The sequence below is a fragment of the Haemorhous mexicanus genome, chromosome 1, assembly GCF_027477595.1.
Source record: "Haemorhous mexicanus isolate bHaeMex1 chromosome 1, bHaeMex1.pri, whole genome shotgun sequence".
Taxonomy (NCBI): Eukaryota; Metazoa; Chordata; class Aves; order Passeriformes; family Fringillidae; genus Haemorhous; species Haemorhous mexicanus.
In genome coordinates, this window is record NC_082341.1 from 40,176,064 (window position 1) to 40,202,215 (window position 26,152).

Here is a 26,152-nt window from a genome sequence, read left to right on the forward strand (position 1 = left end):
TCAGAAAACCAATCTGGATCAAAATAATCCCATATCCCCTCCAGCAAGGAGCTAGAGATTGTCCAGGTTACTTTGTTTATCCTGTTCACTATGTAGCCACATAAGTACATCTGGTGATGTAAGAGAAGGAATAGAGCAAGGGCAGGAATAGTGGCTGCAGGAGATTCCCTTTTTTGATAGCAACACATGTTTATTCTTCCTTCACATTATTTTTGAAGCTGTGTCCAGTAGTGGAACAGGTAGTGAAGTCAATTATATAGAGTTCAAACTTAAACTCTAGTAGTTGCTAGCTCAGACAGAAATGCAAATGGTGAGACATTTCTGATAAATGCAATTATGAGAGGCACCCTAAAAAGTCTGCAATAAAAATATGATACAACTTTAAGCTATATATTGATTTTCACCAGACAGCTATGCTGGGATCCATTTCACTTTACTGAACCAACAGTCAAACTGGTAATCACTAATAAAAAATATAAAAATTCTTTGAGCTGGGAGAGTCTCGTCTGCATTGTTATGAGAAATACTTAAAAATGTAACTGAACTTCACAGGAAGCTTGAAGATTTCAAAAACAAAAACAAAGCATGAATGATGTACTGTATTAAATATGCTTACTAATATAGCATTTCACATATATTAAACAAATTCATATTTTGTAGTTTTTTTCCAATGTTTAGTAGAAGTAGAGTCAGAAAAAGCTGATTAATTAGGTTAAATGCTAGGCTTAGATTTTCCTGCCGTACAGAAGCCTTAACAGAGCAGTAAAATTTCACCATTAAACCAATAACTTAATAAATAGCTTCATGTTTTACCAAAATTAATGTAGAGGTGAGAAAGATAGAACAGAAAATGCCCTGGTTCCTTGGTATCTTGATTGCGCCTGAACATTTTGACCAAAGATTGTTGGAAATGGATATTGGAGAAAAGATATTTCTGAGTTTTTCACTGTTCAGGTACTTGTAGCAAATGACTGACAGTCAAAATATTATGAGCAGTATGGGCACAGTACCATTTCTGGCTACCTTGCAGGAAGATAAACAGCACATCAGCTTGTTTCAGCTGGCTGTACTTGGACAAGAATGGCATGCAGAGCAGGATTTTAGCATGCATGGAAGGAGCTGAAGTTAGAGTTAATAGAGTGATGTGGCTGGATAGGACAGTTTCTTCAGTGGATTTACAAAAAACTCTGGATTTATAAAAATCTCTAGCTACATCTACAATCTGTGAATCTTCTACTTAAATTTAGCAAAACCTGAGTTAGTGAACTCTCCAAGTGTAAGGTAGGAGTGGTTCTTGTTGGAAGATCAGAGAGGTGCCAGTTCCTCAGGAATACAATATGCTCCCTAAACAATGTGTTCTATTCACATGGGTCTTTAGGGAAACAGATTTCTTCAGGTTGCATGCTGCAAAGAATCTTTGAGAATGCAAGAAAGAAAGCAGCACAATCTCTTAAAAATGTCTTACTTAACAGTATTACTAATCTGAAAGAGAGGAGTTTTAAGAAGAAGATAGCAAGCAAATTAGAAGGTGTTGCAAAATTAGTGAAAACAGAGATAAAAGAGAAGAGCAAAAGGAGATTGCAAATACAGGAAGGAAATAAGTAAACCAAGGAAAATTTGCTTAGAAAATTAAAAATTAATTATATGGAGAAAAATAATCTGAAAAAAGTTCAGCATTAGAAATATGCAATGTAGTAAAAATAAAGAAGCTATGAGGACAATAATTGAAGAGCAAATAGTATATGATTGGGAATTGGACCATGGAATAAAACCCAGCAATTTCATTTTGGAGGCAAACTCCCTTCTCAAGCTCTCTGAGCTGCAGAGCATGTAAATAAACTGTATCATCTTTCAGAACAGTGCATCTTGTTCTCTCAAGTTTATCTCACCAGTTTTGTGAGCTGGTTGCAAGAGAGGATGTATCACCACAATGAAGCATTTTTATCATGCACAAAGTAAATAGATGATGTGAGCTACATTGCTATAAGCAAAAGAACTATAATCCCTCACTATCTTTGAGGCAGAGGTAGGTGCAGCGCAGCTGTTCATGGCAGAGGGAAAGGCTGTGTCCCATTTCGATAGTTTCAGGTCATTCTCTGCAGGCTGGGTCATATGGTGGGGCATTCTGCCAACCAAAAAGCTGCAAAGCATATTTTTTGCACTCAGATTTTCAGGTCCTGCACAGCACTGCAGTTTCTCTCCATCACTGGAGGAGCTGGAAAGAAGCTGCAGTGCTTCACTCAAGTCAAGACTGAACAAATGAGCTGCTGTTGCAATGGTGGAGAACAAGAGAGCCGGTGGAACACTGTAATAATAAAACTGTCAAGTAATTATTATAATTATTTGCTCTGAGTATCTCAGAGCTTTCTTTACTCTGAAAGGAAGAGTTTAAATCGAAACACTTTTTGATATTGGAAGGGTTGGCTTGTGGAAGAGGGTAAAAGAACTAGACACATGATCATTAATATGATTATGTCTGCATGGCACCTTAGGGGCTGGACCACAGAACTCACTAAGGTTACTGTGCCCCTTGATGTGTCTTAGTGCTTTTCATGGTCAAATACAGGACACTTGTAGCATTCCCTACAGGCTAAGAAAGGCTTCTGGAGCTCACACAGCCTACAAATCCATCTGCCTTTGTATTTCACAACACTGAGACCCTCCAATGAAGAGTCACATGGCTGACTTGTCATTGGCCATGTTATGGCACTGCAAGGCAGCCGGTGCTTGTCCATGTGTGATTCAGTCAGAAGCATGCTCCAACTTGCTTGGCCATGATCTAAGTTTGCAGTCTGCAGCACACCCCAAATCTATTTTATGTTCATTTTTCCAGTACACAATAAACAAACAGTGGGCTTGGGACAATCATGGGCCTTAAGAAATGGGCTTCAAACACACACTCCACAAAAACAGAGGCAAAGCCTACATAGCATGCCTAATAGCTAACTGAAGAGAACTTAATGAGCATTCCCTAAAAAAACAGATCCTGTACAATAAAATGGCATGTATACAGTACTGTGCAGTTTAACATGAGCAATGGTAAATGAGAAGACAATGTAAGGATGTTACTAAGTGCTAACTTTTAAAACGCCTTGCATATGTATCCTGCATTCCAAAGCATGCTGAATGTACTGGAAATCTCCATTGCTATTGTCACTAAACTATTCTGCAGTTGCTTGTCACATTGTTGAGCCAAACACAGAAAGTTTGCACAGCTATCATCTTCCAAGGGTGCTGCCAGGTTTGAATAGCTTTATTTTACGCCATGATCACATTCATCCTTTCTGGCTGCAGGTATCTCAGGAAATGGTGGTTCAGTCTGTCTCCTTAGGCACTGGGCGTCCTTCATACCTTCTTCAGAATTGCACTTGACATTTCAATATCCCAAACTTAGTATATGTGATACATCGTGTTGATTTCCACTCTTGAGTTAGGCATCAGGAAGACTTCAATCCTCCTGCCCTAAAGAGAGAAAATATTTCAAAGGATTGAGGATTTTAAAAAGTGTTGAAAGGAGACATGAGACAAAAGAAATAATTTAAAAAACAGTGCAATACGAATATTTTGTAAAAGATACATATACGAAGTGCATTATTGATAAGCTTGGCAAAAAGACTGCAGTCCTATGATAAAGAAAAATTGTTCTAAAAGAGCAGAAAAATGTCAACAGCTAGGCAGCTGTTAGGGAAAAAACCTTATCCTAGTTCTAAACAATAAGCTGCAAAGAAGCGGGGATCCTAATGTACCCTCAGCTGGGACACTGAGTATGAACATGGAATCAGTGGCAGTGAAATGCTTTCTCAGGACAGGTCCTGTTTTGTCTCTGAGCCCTAACCCGAGCCAGTGTTAGTACAAATATGGCAAGTGGATGTATCTATTTTTGTCAGTCTTCCTCCAGATAGGCTAAGTTAAACCTAAGATTAATTCATTTACTCTGAGATTAAGTCCGTGGAATTTAAGAAATGGAAAGTACAGTCTTACTGATCTCAGATTATTTCCATTGGCACTTGCTTTGGTATTTCTTACCTAGATTAAAAGTCTTAAATTATATAACATGGTCACTAATGTCAGAATTCATTTTCCTATATAGCATCAATGCCTACTAATATTTATTCTAATACCTAAGTGCCTATTAAAATCTACCAGAATTCCAGAATTATTAATCCCCCCCCAGTCTTCCTTTTTATTTTTTGCTCTTTGGAGTAAGAGTCATCTTTGTTCTTTCTCTTCTTTTTTTTTTTTTTTTTTTTTTTTTTGGTACAGCTCCTAGCACAATAGTACCCTGATCTGAGACTGATTTTCTTAAAGTTCTAGAGAGGATGTATTGGAAGCAAAAGTTTCAAAATAGATCTATGCCATCTGAACTTCTGTGCTTCACTGCATGATGCCCATTTTAAAGACAGGGTCAAATGCAAGAGCAAAATAGTTGGAAAGATAAAGTGGGGGCTCTGTGAGACTTTAGCCAAAAATAAGATCCTCCATCCATAGTTCTGCAGCCTCTGAGACTGACCTGTAATGTCGTGAAATTGTGAACCTCATGCCAGCCTTCATTTGTGTATTGAGCAAACACAAGGACAGAAGGTTGCAACAGCTTCCAAAAGAAAATTTAAAAATTAATACTAAAAATATGGAAGTGTCTTGTGAGGCTTTGGTAATTGCTTTAGTAATTATTTGATTGACTGAGATTCTGTAGCTTGTACTCAATAATATTTGATCAAAAAGGGTAAATTCCAAAATATGTGAATTTATATTATTCAGTCAGATAATATAAACTGAAAGAGTGACTATGTAAGACTGAGATATAATTAACAAGAAATAGAGTTTACCATTATTAGCACTGTTCTTAAATTTCACTCTTGATTGTAGAGGGAATTTTAAAGAAACCTCTACTACAGAACAGAAAGTATTATGGAGTCACATAAAGAGTACTTGCTGATAAGCAATCCTTTGAATCCTTGAAAATCTCTCTCTTTAATAATTATACCAACTGCCACTTCTAACCACAAAGCAAAGCTTAACTGGCACAGTGACTTGAGAAATGCAGCAGTTGTCTAGGGAGGCTAAACAATATATTATTCTCCACTTATTTTAATAAAAATATACACGCATATACAATTTGAAAATGCATGTACTTTCATAAGTATAAGCAATAAGAACAAAAAGACCTCAGCAAACAATACTGTTGGTGATTTATGATTCCATAATCCTCTTTATAGCCCCCTAATAGGCATTACATGTAGCAAAAACAAAAAAGGAAATTTTCTGTTTTAACCAGGCCTCTTAATCCTGAGAAGTATTTAATCTTTTGGAAATGTCTCAGTGGCACATTGCTGATGGCATGCAATAAAGGTAGTTGACCTGTCCCCTGTGGAGCAAACCCAAGGCAATCTGCCTAATCTCATCCTGGGAAACACACCCAGTATCACTGAATCTGATGAAATCACATGGATATTTTTTCAGATGCCTTGCAAATGCATACACAGAAATTATTTAAACAAGCTTTGTTCTGTTCACAATTCAGCCTTTTTGAAGCATCTCCCATGCCCTTGAAGAACAAAGCAGACAGCTGTATTTAAATTTTGTTTTTAAGATTGTCTGCAAAATTACTCTCATCCCCCTGAGAGGAAGTAACTCAATCCCCACAATGCTGGGTACAGTCAAAATCTAAAAAAAACACATAAGAAATCCCCTTATTAAAGACACTGTCTTTTCCCATTATTAAGTGTCTTCAGATAAAAGACAATTTTGCTAAATTTTAAATACTCAACTCAAGCTTTCCATGGCAGGTGTCTGCCTCAGGCTGAAATGAATGTAGTACTTTACTTGTTTTGAAAAGCTTAAGCAAGCAGGTCCATGCCTCACAATAGATTTCATAGGAAAATATTTTTGCTCCTATGAGAAATGTTTACAATTACCAAGGAAACTGCATTATCTTTATGTTCTGGAGCAGTGGCCTAAAGCTCGGCATGAGTTATGCTGTGAAAATATGCCTACATTTGGCTTGCATTTATAACCTCAGGAAAAAAAAAGAAAAAAAGAAATAACCTCCATGTTTTTAGCCACTAGGGTTTGTCAGTTACCTTCTCCAAAGCTTCATCTTCACTGGATCTGCTCCTTGCCTGGACTGAAGGGGCCAAGTGATGCTTTGTGCAATTCCTCCTCTCTTTGACAAGTATTGTGGTTTGGAAAACAGAGCTTGTAGCAGGAGATTATCTCTCTTTTAGCGTCAAAGAACCCCTGCCGATGCCACAGCAATAAAAGGAAAACTGCCTAAGTGGAGCACTAGGAGCTGGGCCTGAGTGTTACAAGGATGGGGAAAATGATGGAGCACAGGGCAAGAGAGAGTAACTAAAAATATCAGAGACAAGAAATGAAGGCAGAGAAAAGTGGAATTAAAATGCAAAGTTAATAGAAAGGAGTGGGAACAGTCTGGATCTCAGAAAGAAATTACTTGCCTGGGAAGGCCACTGAGGAATCTATGACTGTGATATGGATGTACAGGAAATGGCACCCGTGGAGGATTTCTGTTTAGAAAATGATAAATAGGTATTACCTTTGTCTTTCCCTGGAACTAGTGTTTTGCTCCAGCCAGGCAATAATTCTGTAGGCCAGATGAAATGCATGTCTCACCTGCCTCTTGTGGCTGATTCACAGAAGGGGGACAGTTTTTCACAACTCAAGTACTTTTCTAGGTTACATGTCAGAGTGTACTGCACCCACCAACACAAACTGGTTGAGTGTGTGTACATATGATGTAATGTCTGTTTAGTATTTTTTGCTTTTAGAAGCTAGGCAGCTGCACGAGCTTTCCAAACATAGTCCTGTTGTTCTTTGGTCTTTTATGAGTAACATATACCTATTTCCTCAGAAATTCATAATTAAAAGTTTTTTTACTGAAACCTGACATGAATCAGTCATTCCTAGAACACCTTCAAGAGTCTACATTGTACTTTCTGTTGCCATGTGCCTCTGAGGAGAAAAAGTCTAAATTGGAATATCCAAGTAATGAAAGTATCTGAGACATATTTAAGCTTATGAAGTTAAAAGACAGGGGTGTATGTATAAGCTCGAAATGCAGCTGCCTGGAAAACTTCAGTGATGAAAAATTTGCAAGGTCAAAGGACAAAAATCCAGTAAATTATTTTCTGGCCATTTCAGCTATATTGCCCAATTTACTAGAGCTCTGGAGAGAGGAAATGGCCCATTCCCACTCACTGTGTGGTGCTCTGTATTTAAAAACTGATGGTGTCACTAAGCATTTAGGAGTTTCCTTTGCCTCTGTACAGTAGAACTAACTGGATTATTATGCAACCTTTGTATTTTTCTTTTTTCTTACTATTTACCATTTCTTCCCTGCTGTCATTTTTAATAGCACTGATATTTACTTCTACATAAAATTACAAATGAAGCTTTGTTATGAAAGAGAAAAGAATATTTTGACTCTAGTTCTGCTAAGCATGCAGTGCTTTGTCATGGTAAATGCTCCCCACAGATATCATATCTTATGATCACTCTTGCTTAGAGTTAAAAAAAAACCCCAAAATACCCAAGTGATAAAGTGTATTGCAAGATTGGTGGAACATACTGAAACTCCATTCTAGCTAGGAATATTGAGTCATTGCCATGATTAAGGGAAATGAGATGACTTACTCATAAATCCCTAGCAATCATCATCTCTCAAATACCACAGCTAATAAATAACCATTTGTTTACAAATAGGCTGTATCATCCTCTGGTGGCTGAGGCCTGTGAAGCTGGATCATATTTACCTTTTCCTGAAGCCTTCCATTAAAGTTTCTAAAAGGTTTCCCTTGGACGATCTTATGTCTATAAAAACTGAATCCCCCTTAATCTCTTTGGATATTGTAATAAGTACAGCTTTTCTCAGCCCATGCAAAAATCTTGAAATATCACCAGAGAATTTTTAAAAGATTGTTTAATTGTAAGTCTTTATAAATTATATACTGTAGCTGCATTTCCTTTAGCCTTGAATTGTAATTAATGGGTTAATTATCTTTTGCATTTCCAATTAATATTTTTTCAAAAAAAGTTAGGCCTATTAGGCACCTGAACAGTTTTCAAGATAATAAACAATGTTGAGTGCATCCTGATTATTACTAATGTTAAACAATGATAAGGAAAACCAAAATTTGGTTGCCATTGAGCACCTGAATATTATGACAAAGCTGTTTTCTCTGAGTTAAGTATTTCACAAGAATTAAAAAAAAACTTCTCTCACCTTTGAATTGTTTTGAAACCCTTATTTTTCAGTGCAGAGGAAAAGTTCATTGATGTAAAATTCCTTCTGAAGAAGAACAGGGATTTCACTCATCAAACCATCACAATCAGTCATAAAGGCTGTTCATACATCAGATTTCTTTCTGTTGCCTCCTGAAAACAAAACATATTTAGCCAAGTATTAGCAAGATAACAAGGAGCTGTATTTTTACCAGTAGAATATCTTGGTTGCTATGCCAAAAACTTAAGTTTTTCTTTTTGCAAAAGAAATTACTCCAGAGATTTTTTTCCCAACAACTCTTAAAATATACACCAGCACCAAATAAGCAATCACGGATTTACTTGAAGACTTGAGCTGTGAAATTGCATCTCAAGCAATTAAGAATTCTTTGTACTATGACAAGTAATGCATACTAAACTTGTTACCCAGAACGGGCCAAATGAGATCTTCCAATATAATAGTAACTTTTTATCTTTTTAGTGAAATCAATACCTGCAATTTTAACTTTCCAGATTTTCTGAATTTCCACTTGAGAGCATGTACAGGCAATACAGTTCTACATCTTTTCAATTTATATCTCTTCTTTCTGCTGCACTTGAATCATAAACTTTTTCTCCAGCAAGTCTTCTGCATCCACTTCATTTAGTTTTAGCTTTCTGCTTAGTCTTTTGCTATTCTTTTAACACTTATCCATAATCAGCTACACCAATTAGCTAATTTCTATTCAGATTAATTTATTTTTCCAACGTTTTAGAATTGTTTCATCAATCAAGATTTTATTCCGGGTTTTTTTGGGTTTTGTTTTCCTCCCCTGGAGAATGTTTTCAATTGACCTTTGTGTTTGAAGAGAACTTTACAATTTCCATTGATATACACCATTTTATTTTATTTTATTTTATTTTATTTTATTTTATTTTATTTTATTTTATTTTATTTTATTTTATTTTATTTTATTTTATTTTATTGATTTTTTTCCCAATACTTTAGCATTTCTTGCTTGTAAATGCTTTTCTAGTTCATCCTGAAATATGGCAAATGACAACCAGGGATGTTTTCGTTTACCATATACCCACTATTCCATGTTACATATGGGGGAGTAAGTGCATCCCTATCATATGGAAATACATGCTTTATGTATGTTTGTGCTTTATATACCCATATGTTTAAATGCACAAATACACAAGATGGTTTGAGTGGATGCTCTAATGAAACATAGAGACTATTTTTAATATTTTCTTGTCCTCTTTGCTTTTGTAAATTGCAGTTATACTTGAACTATATTGTTTACTAAAGAGAATAAGTTCTCACTCTAAATGGCATTTGTGTAGTTAGTTTCTTCAGAAAGAAGGGCCCAAAGGCAATATTATCTTCTTGTACCTATTTAATCCTCCCATCCCTCTGAATCATGTGCCAGAACCCAGGTTTTTTTAGTAGGAGGCAAATCTTAAATAAGAACTCTTTAAATAGATTGTTATGTTGTTGTGACAGGTAGAAAAAAGTTAATGAGCTATTAGATGTCACAGAACTGTAAAATCACCAGATTGTTTAGAGCTTCAATCTGACTGATAGCACTGCACTGCAAGATGCAGCTGTAGAAATAAAAATGCACATCTGAACAACGCTGAGTCATTACTCATGTTTGAGAATGTAATGTCTGCTGATTTGCATTTGCTTTGCTGTACCTTATTTTGGAATTTTAAAATGGCTTTTAAATTCTTAGAGTATAAGACCGTTTTATGGGTAAAAAGAAAAACAGTTACAGGAGTTACGGCAAAAAATATTTTTACATTGTAGAAATAATTTGTTATATTTGGCATAAATTAATGACAGTGTGGTGGTAATTAAGAGGAAAGTCTAGCACCCACTAGTCATTGCGTATTTATTTGACACTTTTGACTACTTATTTTCCTGTGAAGTGTATTTGACACTGGCACTGTCAGGGTAGTGGAGTAGGAGGCCTGTTGGTCTTAGATAAGATATCAACTCCTAGTTTTCATCTAATTTTCTTTAGAAAAGACAGAAATGCCTAATACAGTAAACACAATTATTCCAGAGCACTTAATAGAAGGCTAACAAAATAGATAACTTGAGAAGCTTATAAAAGCCATATAAATATAGCAAAGTATGTAAACTGCAAAGTTTTTCATTAGAAAGTAATAGAAATGCAAATTGATTTCAGAGAAGGCACTCAAAATAGGGTTTTTTTCCTGCAAAATTGTTTTCTTATTGTGAGACACCAGTGTGGTAATGCCCCAAGAAACAACAGGCATCCTGCCGTTGGCTTAGTTCTAAGAAAATAGGGATTTTCCCAGGACCAAACAGGTTATTAAACAGCTTTATTGTTTCTAGTAAAAGCTGTTTAGTACTTTGACTGCCTTCCGGACAGATTTCCAGTATTAAACCAGAAAACATTTGCTAGCTCTATTTCACACAGGCCTTCTCTTCACAGACACCCCCTCTAGCTCTCAAACTTGAATTCCATTCTTAGGTATACTGCATTCTGCTATGGAGGGACATCATTTATCTTATCTGGAGGATGAGTTTCAATTGGGATAGGTACAGGTAGATCCAAGGAAAGTACCTTTTGAAAGTCAAGAATGGATTAATTGGCTGATGAAGTAAGACCATAATCTCTTGGATTGCTGTTGGATTCAGACTTCAACTATTTTCTGAAGCTGTGAGTTCCTCTGGTGCTCCCATTAAATGAAATAAATAGCTGTATAGATAGGCTCCCAGACTATGAGTGAATGTTGCTTATTGTTTGAGGGCTAACATTATCTCTTAGAGGCAAATGCAAGAACTAAACTGGATAGTGAACAGCTTTATAGTCCCACTCCTCTCCTTGGCAGCTGGGCCTTGTGTTTCAGAATCTAAGCACTTATGCTAAATAAATTTTATCTAGATCTTACTATAATACCCTGTGAAACATGAATAAATATAAAAATACTATATATTAATGGATCCCTCCCTGTGCACTGGGGATAGCTGATACAGAATTTGGTGAAGGGCCTAGCTCAATGCCAACAATGGCACAGAGTGGTAAGCTGATTAATTCAGCCTCACGCCTCTCCTGATCCAGGAATTTTGGCTCTGTTTACATGAGTGACGCCATTGTAAAGAACAGACCTGCCATGAGTCTTCATGGCAGGATCAAACAAGAGCACTGAGAGTTATGAATTGTGTTTACTTGTAGCAAAGCATTAGAACCTTCTCTGAGGTAAAGTGACCTCTAACAACTGTCAGAATTATGAACTACTTCGCAGTCAATTAAAGGGCACAAGAAAGGAAACAGACAAACACACTCTAACATCTTCATGACATCTAGCATCTTGTTTATTTGATTGTAAACTGTGTTATCTTATTTTGGTGTCATTGCTGGAAATAGATTAGATTCTGTCTGAACCATTGTATTGGGACTTTTTGGTTTTTCTGAGCCCTACTCAGAACCACAGTTTTGAAATATGACATCTATTTTTCAGATACAATTTGAGCACTGCTTTTTCTGCAAGCAAATGATAAAATATACAGATATGCATACAAACCTCAGCTGTATGTGCTAACTGAATACAAACTAAGCACAAACAGGCTTTTACAGATGTAAATTGTATCATTTTCTTGTACAAGTGACAGTGATAAACAACCACACACACCAGTGATTTGCATACACAGAGCTGAAGTTTAGCTTTGAGTGCTTTTTGAGACCTTAAGTGTCATACCCTGTTGACAGCATATTTGACCTGAGAATTTCAGCTTTTAAATCAAAACATTTCCTTGTAACTATAGTTTATTTTCTTTATATCCATTACCATGTCTATTTATTTTTAATCTGTCATCAGAACATCTATTTTTGAATGGTTAGGCTGACTGGTGTCTTCTGCTGAGCTATTGCTAATATGCTGGGAGGCATTGCTGTTTAAGTACATTTGCTTAATTTTGGATCTAATTCTATTCATTTTGCAATGACTGGACATTTTTCCATTGGCTCTTTTGATTGTACATTCCTTGGGGCAGGGATGTGTCTTCCATTGTTATTTTGTGAGTGAACTACCAGTGATGGTGTACAAGAAATACAAGTAGACAATAACCTATTCTTTCAAGGAACAAAAAGATGTTCTTTTTGATGCATTCATCTTTCATCTCTCTTGAGTTTGCCATTCAGAGTCAGAAAACTGTTTACAGGGGTTTTAATTTTCATCAGAGTCTTAGGTATTTTGCATCTTCTAGTCTTCTTTCCTTATTAATTTTCTTTACTGTTGTATTCATTAATACTCACTCCTTCTAATGTCTATTTTAAACTCTACAATTCTGAGTAGAAAAATTAAAAATAATTTTTTTAGATTGCTTTTTGAAGATATATGATAACCCACTCAGCTAAGGTTTCTTTCAAATTTTTACTCTGTGAGGTTATTTTTCTCTATAGCATCCCAAAAAAAGAAGAAATAATGAAAACATGGCTTTTACAATTGAGGAGACATTGCTAGCTCCAAAGTATAGATATATTGAAACTATTTATGGAATTTAAAATTATTTTGCAAGGGGAAGGTTCTGGATTTTGTGTTTCCCCTTCAGAACCATGTCCTTTATTTCACCTTGTAGATGTAAAACTGGCATCAAAACAGCTTTATCATAGGCAGAGACAGCAAAGTCAGGCTCTCTTCTAAATATTGAAGTGCTGAAGACTATACTTTTTAAATACATACTTTCTGTCACAATGGATTCAACCAGTTGCAGGTTAAGACTTGAATACAGTGGACAAAACTGTAAAATCCTGTACTCAAGTCCCTGCACTTGAATAGAAGAGTAATTGATAATGTATACACTTGTTCTCAATTCTTAGCCTTTAGAAGATGTGATGAATTGTGTTCAGTCTTATTTATGCTTAACACTTTGGGATTTCTTACTCCAAATTTGATGAGTTTGAATGTATTTCCAATCTGCAGAAAGAACAAGGAGAGAATGGAGCATATCTCAGCAGGACTAGAGAGCCAGCAGAAGTTGAAAGAAGCAGTCAAATTGAGCAGTATGCATTAATTTAAGAATTAAAAGCAGAAACTTTTTAAGAAAGTGAGCTTGTGCACATTGTTTACACAGATACTACCAAACAGATTACTCATCTATTTTCATCATCAAGAAAATTTTCCAGACTTCATTTTGACAGTTTTAAACAAAGCCCATCATCCCAGCTCAAAACTGTATTTGCATATGTATATATGCAGTCTGCTATGAAAAAAAAATAAGATGCTATTAGCACATTGTCCTTATGCTTCACCCTACTACAAGAGACAGAAGTTATGAGAAGAGATTAGGAAAGGAAAAAAAAAAGAAAAGAAAACCCAAGAAAAAAAGGGATTCCTGGACCTAAACACATAATTGTTCTGGGCTTCTTCCTTATCCCATGGCATGCTCCTGTTCTGATGACATTTCCCCACAATTCCACTGGGAATATCAGATATAAAGGCACATAGGAACACTCCATGGCATGGAAGATCAGAGAGAAATTGGTTCTCCTAACACCGGCACTCGTTCCTCCACAAATCTCCTCTGCACTTTACACAGCAGGGCTGTGAGTGACTTTCAGATCAGCTGGTGAAGCAGAAATGCTGAAGGGTTTAGCCCACACATCATCTTGTCTCCATCTCTCCCTATTAGTGTGACTGCAAACTTCAGTTCTTGCACACCAACCCTTGGCTGCCACTGGAGATGTTCTATCCCATGAAGAACGTTCTCATGCCTTTGTCTACTTCTGTAAGTTTCTTCTCTAGCTACGAAGATATAACATCCATTAAGAAATTATTTAGATAAATTCTTCTTCTGTTGTTTTAAAACATTTCCCTTTTGTTTGTTTCTAAAAATTATTATAGTGACAAATTACATTTTCTCCCAATTTTTAACTTAAGTGAATTCAGTGGAGATATTCCTTTCCCAGGTACTGAAAACTATGTCAAACTTTTCAATTTGACACAGATTCAGGCTTACCACAGGAACGAACAAGACTGCAGCATCATCCAGTGATATACAGGTGTTTCCAGTGTGCGAAACAAATGTGGCTTTCCTGCCCACCTTTTTCCCTCAGAGCTTCATTTCTTCCCTTTGAGCCTCCCAGGTTAGGCCTTTCATCCCACTCAGTGGTGTCCTGACTAGCTATGAGTCCAGGCCAACTCTCAGAAAAGTCAGCACAATTAGCTGCTTCTATTTCAACTTCATGGAACAATTTTGAGGTGAATAAAGCCTTCCACACAAAAAGAACATTTGTGTGCTCAAATCATGATGCTGCTATGGAAAGTGAGTGCATGGCCATTTCTCTCATTGTCTTGGGCAAGGAAGGATGAAGCAAATAGTTTTGTTGATCAGTTGTGTAGAATTTAAACTACAAGGAGCTATGTTCATGTTTAAAAGTCATTAAGCATATTAATTCTATTTGGATGATTTTATTTTCTAGAAAAGGAGATGTAGGAGTTCAGTAGATCTCCCAAGGGTTACAGGATTCTTTATTCCAAAAAAGGAACAGAGTTAAGTCTTTAAACATATCAAAAAATATCATTCAAGGCTTGAGTTGTGAGCCATTCTTTGTGGTTTTGGGATCTGTGAGCAAAAATATTAGAATACAGGGGAGAACTGAATTAAAATTGTGGGTAGAAAGCTAGAAGACAAGGTGCTTTTGAAAATGTAGCTTGTAATGTATCAATTTTCATGTGGACTGAGTAGACAATGGTGAAGTTCAAATAGTATATTCAGCTTTTACTCTCTATGAACAACCACAGCATATCTTTATTTCCCAGTACAATGTAATTGTTTTAGGACACCATTTATTAAGCACATAAAATTATAGACTTTCTGAGACAGAAAATACCTGCGTAGATAGATCTCAAAAATTACGGAAGTCCCCAAGTTACCAAATGTTTACTTACTTGCAGTAAAGTGCCTAATAGGGCAGAAGCAGAGATCTATGAGTGGGAAAATGACCCATTGGATATTTGTATTAGCCACTTTGAAGGTACAGTATGGAGAGAATTATTGATAAAGTCACAGCCTTCATGAGAAAGCAACTCTGTTTGCAACTTTTAAGTGAGAAATGAAATTGCCTAGAATGCAAGTTGACAGATAAGACTGTTGAGTGAGGCCCCAAGGAGCTTGTGTTGACAACAGGAAACCTTTTATTTGAATTGTCTAAGGGTGTAAAAGGTCAAAATTATTCAAATGCTGAGTGCAGCAGATAGATGAATCCTAAACCAACAGATTTGTGAGGCAGCAGAAAGCAAAATGCTCCGATAGCTGCATTTTTATAAAGATTGCATAAGTCTTGCTAACTTGTAATAGCCACTTTAGTATGTTTTACATGCAACATCTTCAGTTCATCCACATTAAAGTAAATGTAAATGTGCTTGAGAAAGACCTGAAAATATCTTTGAACATGAATTCTTATGTAAGGAAATATCGATAAGTGTTTTAGTTAGTTTCTGAGCAGTTAGCCTAACTACTCACAAGAGGTGACAAATTGCTAAGTCAAACAAATGACCAAGAGAAGAGATTGTGGAAAGGGCATAAATGTTCTTTATAATCTGCTGCTGAACTACTTTATGATCTTAGGCAACTAATTTAATTTGTGCATGTCTTCCCACCACTTCTACCCTTATTAATTAAGACTACATAGAATCTCCCTGCCATGTTGGTTGCACAGTATGTTTTACTATCATCTGATCATAACCAAGAATAACAAGATAAAAATTACACAGCATTCTAGAAGAAGTCTTTGACCCTTTCCATCAAATTGTTCCAAATCTTGGCCTGTAATTAAATTCATATTGTCATCACTCCCTGAGTTTAATCTTTTGAGCTGTGAAGAATGTACTTGGTCATGAAAGGTCTTTCTTTTGCATTTTAGAACATCAGTGTCTCTGTAGTCTATTTAGTCATCTACACCCATTTTACAGTACAACACAACTGCAAAATATGCAAGAGCATGGAATGTGTGTTAATGAGTCATAGTATTGATTTTACCAGCAATATTTTAAGGCTGTTTCTCTTGAAAAATGTACAATGGATTTGGACTCAGAAATCCTTAATATATGTTGTGTACAGTAATAGATAGTCCATATTCAGTAATGCACTTTATTATTCTATGTAGAAGCTAAAATATATGCTGGTTTACCACAGTGCACATAAGTGAAAGATCCATGCTAATTTTTTTTCAGTCTTTCAGGACATCCGAGAAGCATTCAACAAAATGTTGTTTTCTCAGGAGCTCAGCCTATTTGGTGTGGATTGGCTTGCCCTCTAGTGAGTCTCGCTGCTTTCTGCTTCTCAAATGCATGCTCTTCCAAGATTGTTGCCATGTGGTAAAATGCTCTGGTTCACCATTCTTCCACCTCAGCTCCAAATACAATTCCGTGTTTTTAGTTCAGTGTATGTACCAAGTAAGCTGAAGGTTCCAAAACCTTTTCATTAGGCAGCACCGATGAACTGCTCAGTTTTGTGTCTCATTGCACTATCATGGTCTGTAGTCTCATTCTTCAGGACCACTGAATAGATTGGAAAGAGGTCATGCTTCCTATCTCCCCAGGCTGCTGGTTCAGATCACGTTTTCCTGTCCAACCTGTTGGCGTTTCTAGATTTGTAGTTACTGTTTCTAGCTCAAATTGTGCTTGGCCTGGAGATCTTTATTTCTCTCACTGAGATTTGCAATGGTTATTAAGAACTTTACCTTAGCCTAAAAAAATATTTTCTACTTAGAGTTCTCTGGAAATCCTTTGAATAACAGCAAAGGATTGTGCAGAGAACAACTAAGAGCACACTGTTATGATGAATTGTTTTTAATAATTTTATTTTTGCACTAGAGTTGTAAATCTCTTGCAGAACAGAAAGAAAAGATGGGGTAAAAAAGAGGAGGAAAAGGAAGTTTGAAATTCAGCAGCCAAATGCAAAATTTTTTACCGACTTTCATATAGTCTAGGAACTGTGCTTTTCTTCTTATGTATGATCAAGTTTGCTTAAACTATCTCAGAAATTTCTTTTGGTTTTGGGGGTTAAACTCTCTAGGATTAGAAGCAGAGCTTTCTGAGTCGGGGACCCCCACCTTTGGAATTAGTTTTCCTTGATTCTCTGCCAATGTCCAGCTCCAGTAATCTTCAGAGCACGTGGACAAAAATTCGTATTTGGGTTAGTTTTTCTGTATTTTTAGGTGGCTTGGTTTTGCTTTGAATTTTACTTTACGGTCCTTGAGATGGTAGACTGGGAATTGTTATTTTCTAACAGGATTATTTAATATTACCCACCATGGAAAGTTTTCTATATAATTTATCTGTTGTTTTTAAAAATGTGCACTGTAGTGTCTGAATGAACAACATATTTATTTTCACTTTTATTTTGCCATTTTCCAACCTGTGATACTGGGAGTACTTTGACTGAAAAGCTCTAGAGGACAGAAGTTTGTTCCTTGCATGACTTCTCTGTGGAAGGAAGGGGTGACTGTGCAGGTGGACAGACAGTGGGATTGCTTATCAGCTGTGTGGGCTCACTGCTTTGTTCTGGTCAAGTCCACCTTGGTACATGTTCTACAGCCATTGGGGCTGTGCAGCCCTCCCCTCCAAAGCGCCTGTCTGCAGTTTGTACTGCTTTCTGCTTTCTGAGACCAGAACTGCAAGAGTGTCCAGAAGGTATAAGGCTTTCTACCCCAAAATGTAGCCTTTCAATAAAGTCTATTGCAATGATTACAGATGCATGACTGTAAGTAGTCTGAAGTATTTGATTATAAAAGTTAATATATACGGCTTGATTGTCTAATTATTTACCTCAATTTTAAATATTTTGTTGGTAATTTCAGTAGAAAGGCTCCTCATTTGCACCAACCTGAGAAAACAGCAGGGACAGTAAATACTCGACATGCTTTGAGAATAATACAAGAGGATTTTTAGAGATGTGTATTTTAAAAATTCAGTTTTGGTGTGACAAAGACTTTTTTTTCTCTGTTGCAAGGTTAGCTCATGCCCTTTGTCTGAATATATTGTGACAATAAGAACTGTTCAGGTTCCCACAGTAACAACAAGGTTGGGGGATAACACAACCCAAGGCCAGGAATAAAAGGGTGTCATAAAGTACCAGATAGTCACCTGCTTCCCAAAATATCCTGGGACAGGTTCTCAGTTGGTGTAAAACAGACCAGCTCCTGAGGATGTGCCCGCTATCTCTGCAGAGCGGGTAGTCGCTGTTGGAGAGGTCAGTACATGCATCAGCTGGATGATGTATAGATCAGATCTTTGCACTGCAGGCTCTTAGGAGATGTTTCCAGTTAACTTCCAGAGCAGCTGCTCCTCAGGACAATGTGGTGTTATATTTAGAAGTGCAGACTGGTCACCTGATGGTGTCCTGATTTAAGAGCGATCAGGTCTGTGCTCACCATTCATCTCTTTGAAATGAAAAGGGGAATAGCTGAAGAGTTGGCTTGGCTCTGGCACCACTACGAAATTCTTGTTTTGGTATAAACCACTCTTAATGAGATTGCATTTTTTTCCCTAACATGTCTAACTTCAGTCTGAGAAGGAAGATAACACAAAGAATAAAACAGTCGAGAGTGCACTGCGGTCACAACTGATTTAGCAGCTTACAGGCGATTTTTTTTTTCTTTTCTCTTCTTTTATCTGTGTTGATAAAATCGGAGAGCTGGTGGCCAGCACTGATTTAGATTTCCAGCCTGGATTTGTTCTTGTTTTTCTCCTTACTTCAGTTCTCCTTGTGCAGTGCTGCGTGGCGCTGGCAGCCTGAGAGAGAGGGAGCTCCAGTCACACGCATAGACTCAGACCGCTGAGAGGAGATTAACATCAAGGAGCCCACATTTGCAATAGCGGGTGGTGCTGGGGGGAGAGGCGAGGGGAAAATAAAATAAAAGCAACAATCGGGTAAATGCTCTTCTCTTCTCGCCACCAGCACCTTGCACAGGTCTGAAATCGCTTGTTTTGCTTTGCTGTATTGCGCTTGCCTGGGCTGTGGAGAGGGGAGGGGGAGGGGAGGAAGGGGGAGGTTTAACTTTTACTTGACATTACCGGGTTATTGTCACTTCCCCCGTGTTAAACCCCGGTGGTTTCCCCTCGCCCCCACCCCCTCCCCGGGCTCGGCTCCCTCCAGTTAACTTTGTTCAAAGGGCTGCAGCCGGGAGGGCTTGTCCGGGCCTGGGACACAGATAGCGTAAAGTAAATAACCACCACAATTAGGCTGGGGCCGGGAGTTGATCTTCGTGGCGAGAGATCTGCTTAGTTAGCGTTTGCTGTTTCGGGGCGATTGAAGGCCGCCGTGCCAAGGACACGCACACGCACACACACAGACACACACAGTCACTCTTACACACGCACGCTGGATACAAAAGTCTGGAGGATCTAGGGGAGAATTGCAGCCGCCGGATCGGTGCAGCAGCGCGGCCAGAGCCATGCGTGTCACGGCCTCCTGAGGGGGGAAAAGGAAGGAAGGGAGGAAGGAGGAAAAAACAAAAGAGAGAAAGAAAGAAGGAAAAAAGAAAAGAGGGAGAAAGGAAAGCAGAAGAAAGACGCGGGGTGGTGGAAAGTGTTTGCCTGCTTTTGTCTCGCAATACAGTGAACTGGAAGATGGAGATGGATGTTAAGGGAGTTTCTCCGTGCCCGGAGCCCATCCCCCCGGCGGCGGGGTCTGGCGGCTGCCCGCACCAGCGCCCGCACCACCGCGATGGGCAGCCCGCGGAGCCGGCCCCCGCCGCCGACAGCGGCCACCCGGAGCGGAGGCACGGCACTGAGAAAGAGGACAAAAAGGTAGGTCCGCTCCGCCGCCGGCCGCCCGGCGCCGCGCCCGCCGGAGGGGCCGGCTGCCCGGGGCCGCGCTCGGCGGGGCGGGCGGGGCCGCTCCCGCTCCCGCTCCCCGGCGGCCCCGGCCGCGGGCAGCCCCGCGCCGCCCTTTGTCTGCGCGGCGGCGGGAGGCGGGGGGCCGGCGGCCGAGGTTGTCTGAGGACACGGGGGCGGCGGGGCGGAGAGCGCGGGGCCGCCGCCGCCGCCGGGCCCGGGGCGCCGGGCATTGTTCCGCCCGCCCGCCCGGCGGGAGCGGCCCAGGTGCCGCCGCCAAAGTTTAACCTCACTTCGAGGGGCCGCGGCCGGCGCGGCCGCCGCTCCCCTTCCCTCCCCGCGCCTCGCCTCGACTTCCAGCCGGCAGCGAGGGGCGAGTCACTTGGGGGAAGGAGCCCGGGCGCTGTGTCCCTCCAGCCCTGCTGTGTCATTGCGGACGGGGGACGGCTGCTCGCTGCCGAGTGAGAACCTGCGGGTGACGGAGTTGAGCGAGAAATGGGTCACATCGCACCCTTTGGTGCGGATGTGTCTGCTGCTGGGAGAATCGCAAAGTAGGGAGGATGGGATGGAAAAGGGTTGCCATTAAGATAATGTCAGCGGAGTGCATTGATCAGTGCTTTTGTCTGTGGGCACTGTCTTCATTCATTTTTCTCGGCATGGGTTTGCTAAACTGAAGCCGATGAATTCTGCTGTGTCTGTAGGTCTGTGACAGGCAGAGACTGATAAATGTGTAAGTTTCATCGTGATTCGGTGATGGTTGCAAGGTGCGATCCCTGTGTGCTAGACTGTAAAACGCATCCGTTTATATTTTATTGAAATCCGAGTAATTGTCTGAATGCACAGATACCCCCAAACAGATTATAATCCCAGAGTAACGTAAAAAAAAAATGTTGGCATGTACTGGATTTGAGCCGTGTTTCTTCAACTAGTTTTACTATAGTTTGGTTTTGTTACAAATGTGTAAAGAGAACAGTAACACAATGAAGGAATGTAAGCGAGCAATGCAATAAATCAATGCAACAACTATGTCACACCACATATTTGCATGACTAGAGCTCCAGTTGTCATGAGAAAGATTTCTCATGTTGTATTTTTTTAAAATTGTATTTTTAAATGTAGACTCTGAGTTTTCAGCATTTGCCTCCTACACTTTTGGGCTTGTTACTGTTCGGAAAATCTGTGCTATTGTTTTAATTAAAAGAGGGTATGGACGCTGGATCATTTAAACAGGCCCTGTACAGATTAAGGGAGTGGATGCAAGGGTTTTATTTTTAAAATGGTAACTGGTGGTTTACATATTGTGATAGATGAACACAGAATTCCATCTCCTTTGAGTTTATGAATATTTAATTCTGTCGTGACTGCATGTCACTGTACCTAGCTGAATGATTTGTGTGTGTGTGTGATTGTTTCTAGGATCCCTTTCCTTGCACTGTGCTACTTACTAAACTTAAAATTATTTCATTTCAAAATAATTAAAATGTAGAGCCAGACTTGCCATTTACATGACTTCGTTTTGCCACTGCCTCGAAAATTTTAAAACTCTGCCATCAGCAGAAATCCATGCTCAATAATTACTTTCTGATGTACTACACAATCTAATGTTTTACCAGTCATGGACATGAGGAAGGCAAAGAAGGTGTGACTGAAGGTGAATGAACACCAAAGAAGGCCTGATTCTCTATTGTGGCTAATTAATGTGTTTGACGACTCAGAATTGCACTCTTTTATTGTGTACCTGCCAGCAGTTTCTGGATGTGTAAACAAAAGTACTACCTCTTTTTTTTTGGTTTTTGGTTTTTTTATTCTATCTATAGCCATGCTAAAGTACTGTGATATATTAATCTTTTTTTAATTCCACTATTAGCTTTTCCAAGTTTGCCATTGCCAAGGTTGTTGCAATGACTAGCTTGTATTTTTGGGATGTGCTGTGATATTTCAAACCTCCCTAAATGTATGTATCTTTTCTGGATGCTGTCCCAGGACAACCAGTACTTCTTATTAGTGCAGAACTATTTCAGATATATGGTAAAGTACTGGCAACTGAAATATAATGAGAAGGGGAAAAACCATTAGAGAGATGGTAAAATCCAACACTATTGTGAAAAAAACTCAAGTCAACTACAAAACTGAACTCAAGCATTTCTGGAAATATCATCTAAGAACTTTCTAAATTGATTGAAATAACTGTACCACTGTTCTCTTGGTCCTTACACAAACTTCAGAGGCACACTGATACATGCTAGAAATGTCAGCACTCTACATGGAAATTGTAAAAGACATTAGAACCTGGACTCCTGACAATGACTACTTAAATATTAAGATCTTGCAATATCTCATGATTTCTCTGTCAGATTTGCATTTTGGGACCATGCTTCAATTATAAAAAAAAAAAATCTCATATTTAATCATTGAGCTGCATTTCCAGTGGACATAAAAAGAGTTTTACTTCCATCTAAAAGGAGCTGGGTCAAATTTATGTTCTAATAAATGTATTTTTTGTCACTGCCTCCAAAAGGGAAACTGAATTAACCAAAGCAAGTATTTTTCTAAGTCTGTGGAATTTCAGTAGAAGATACTACCATAGTCTCACTTATACAGATACTGAAGGTTTTTTCCCTGCTGTATATTAGTTTCTTTGTCATTGAGCTTCAATACAATTTTGAAATGTGTGTAACTTGAAATATGTCCCACTGTCTTCATCTGGGATGATGACATGCTGAAGTGTGTGCTATAGTGCTTTGTTGGAGAAAGACCTAGGTTACTTCCCATATATCTTTCTGTTGAGACCATCTCTGACTGATGTATGAAGATTGACTTTATAATATATTAAGTATACAGTTCTTGGTGCCTTAAAGCCTAGTTGCCATTTGGATGGGAGAAAATGAAGCACAAATAGAGTGCAAGGTTTAGAAAGCTAATAGGCTGACTCTATATGGATACTATTTTTTTCTCTTAAAGCAAAATGCATCAGAAAATATTTTTCAACACTCCTACAATGTTTTCTGTTATTTTAGTTAAAAGCATATAGGTCTAATCCTATATACAGAAGCATGTTGACATTCTCCAGTATGGCAAAGTGAGTGACTGGGGGAGAGAACAACCTGCAATCCTGGCTGTTCATTCCTGGCTGGAGGTGCAGCTGATGCCTGTGACAGGTTGTGTGGGTGGATTGTCACACCATCTTGCCACTCCATGACTCGGTGCCAATGGATCCAGGCCCCTAAATTGTACCAAGGATTCTTTCCAGCTTAGCTTGGAATGATTGCATCTTTACAAGGATCAGTGTACTGAGCACTTTAGGAGTAGAAGGCAGCTTTGCAGTTCCTTTGCAGACTGGTGACTGTGAATGAGGTTTATGACAGCTCACAGTTCAGGATGGGTAGAGTTTTCCTAGAGGTGATACCCTGAGCCCTGAGTTAGGACTTTCAAGCCCTCAGCTACAGCCAGTCTATTACAGTGTTTCCATTTTCCAAAGCCCCCAGGCTCTCTAAAAGTTGGTCTGAGGTGTGAATTTGGTAATGTAACATTTCCTTCTGCATCCCTCTGGTATGCCCAAATCATTTAGCACAGATGATCTACAAGCAACCCCAGAGCTTTCACTTGATACCTACATTCCAGATATAAAACCATCTGTGAAATGGCTCCAAAGTGAAGAACTTTCTGTGTATTTTTATGGAAATGAGCACACTGAGGTTATAGCAAAACCAAGCTTATGTGGGCTGGCTACATTGTATTCTGGTTCACAACCAATTTCCCAGTGTTTGATGCAAGAGTTCTGAGGTGTTTTGTGGGGCTTTTTCTATGTTATTTCCCAGGATGCTCACCTGTGATAGTGCTGTGTGATAGTGGCACCCAAGTGTGAGCTTCTAGAGGGGAAAAGCTGAGTGCTTTGGGGAAGGGCACTTGGTATTAGCTTGGGAATTCTGTTCTGCTGTACTCATAATCTGATCATCAGTCTCTGAAAGCCTTCTGCTAGCGTATTTACAAGAATATTGCTATCAACTATGGATACTTGTTCACTCATCCTCCACAAGCAGCAGGTCAGGAATAGTGAAAGACACTTCAGGGGAATTATTTTTTAATAGTTTCTCTTATGTATTTAGTTATGTTTGATTTGGAAAGCCAAATGTTACTGTGTGTTTACATTTAGAGAGAGAAGGCTCAAGAAATGCAGTTTATGCTTGAAGCAGATGGTGGGGATTTTTTCAGGGGGCAGATCACTCCAGTCTCAGATCGGATGTGCTTATCTTACCTTAGGCATTTCCATTGTGAACAGAAGAGGAGTCATGTTTCTTGGAGATTTGATTGAGTTTTCTTTTGCCACATAATCTGGACCCATCCCATTGAGCAATCAGAAGTTAAGAACCAAAAAATGAAACTGAAATCAATAATGGCTATGAGGAACCAGTATGGGGTGTGTGGGATGAAGAAAGCAGAAATAGACAACACTACTGGTTGCTTGTGGTATTCTCCTGATAGTAGTGTAAAATGCACCACCTTGTATTAGTTGGAGTTTCCAAGTACTAAAGGCTTTGTGCCAAGTGTATCATGGGCTATGGTTCTACCAAGATATAATGCAGGCATGAATAGTCAAGGTCAGGCCATTGTATGGATGGATGGACAAATTCTTCGCCACACAGATATAGCAGAAAACTATACTTGTGGGTTTTGCTATTCTGAGCTTTTGATGTCAGATAGAAATTCAAGTGTATGCTTAAAGTGAGGACAAAGCCAGTGTCTTTGTCTAAATTATTGGTAAGAAGATTTCAGAAATCATTCCCCAGCCCAGCAACATCAATTCTGTCTTTTTCAGATCCACTCTTAAGCATCTGTTCTTTATTCTTAAACTGTTCCTATCTGTGCTGTGGACCATTGTGATATTGGTATTGATCTGCATAGTTCAGTTTCTTCCTGATGAAGTGGTCTGAAAAAAAGTCAGCACCCTATTCTTCCAGAATTCCCAGAGTCTGGTGACTGCCTGAGTGGTCAGCCTGACCCAAAGCCAGAGACCCAGGACATTCTGAGTCCCTGAGTCCCTCATATTCAGATATTTATCCTGCACGTTCCCAGATCACAGCTTTGGGCCAGGCTAACTCATGACTGTACAAGGAGATTCCTGGACTTGTGTTCCTGGAATGGCTGCCCAAAGCAAGAGGACCTGGCAGATGCCTCTGGAAAGGGGGTTTTAGTCCTTTGTATTGCTGATGTGGCCAGCAAAGCTATTAACCCTGCCATTAATCTGTTTTGATGAGCAAGACCCAAGAGCTATCTGCTTTGAGGAAACTAAGTAAAAAATTCAGATTAAAAAAAAATAAAAAAGAGGAAATTTACTATGAACTGAAAGCCTTGCTTTGCAGGCAGGTCTACTTCTGCATTTTGATGCATTTCATGTATCTGCCTCAGTCTTTCTAGTGAGAGAATGAATCCTTAGATGAACTTAGGATTGTGCCTCTGTTACAAAATTAAGCAGATGCGAAGAAGAGAGAGATAGAGAGAAACTGTTAGTATCTGAAGTCAAGAATAACAAACTCATGTTCTATTAGACATCAAAGAATCCAAAAGGAGACAAGATATTGGGAACAAGACCTCATCATTTTCATATCACCAAAATTACTTTTTGTCTTGTATTTTGGGAATTCCTTTTACTGCATGACCAGCATGCAGGTCAAAGGCAGCCATTCTCCCCCTCTGCTCCACTCTTGTGCACCCCACTTGGAGCACTGCATCCAACTCTGGTACCCCAAAATAAGGAGGACATGGAGCTGCTGGAGTGAGTCCAAAAGAGGCCACGAAGATGATCAGAGGGCTGGAGCTCCTCTCCAGTGGAGACAGGCTGAGGGAGCTGGGGCTGTTCAGCCCGGAGAAGAGAAAGCTCTGAAGACCCTAAGCAGCCTTCCTGTGTGTAAAGGAGGCCTACAGAGGAACTGTAGGGGGACTTTTTACAAGGGCATGGAATGACAGGACAAGGGGAAAGGCCTTAAACTGGGAGAGATAATTGTTTATTAGGCATTAGGAATAAAGTGTGTGGGTGGTGAGGCACCTGGAAGAGGTTGGCCCAGAGAAGTTGTGGATGCCCCATGCCTGGTTGGATGGGGTTTTAAGCAACCCAGTA

The 26,152-nt window shown here is 39.1% G+C and overlaps 1 protein-coding gene across 1 annotated transcript in view; it reads left to right on the forward strand.

Annotated features, from left to right (window-relative positions):
- Positions 1-19,359: 19,359 nt before the first annotated feature.
- The window catches only part of RBMS3 (RNA binding motif single stranded interacting protein 3), a 703,797-nt gene continuing 697,004 nt past the window's right edge, over positions 19,360-26,152 (forward strand). Inside the window, exon 1 of the mRNA XM_059846719.1 lies at positions 19,360-20,010. Within this exon, the coding sequence (XP_059702702.1) occupies positions 19,831-20,010 (180 nt within the window). The 5' untranslated portion in view covers positions 19,360-19,830. The remainder of the gene's footprint in view (positions 20,011-26,152) is intronic.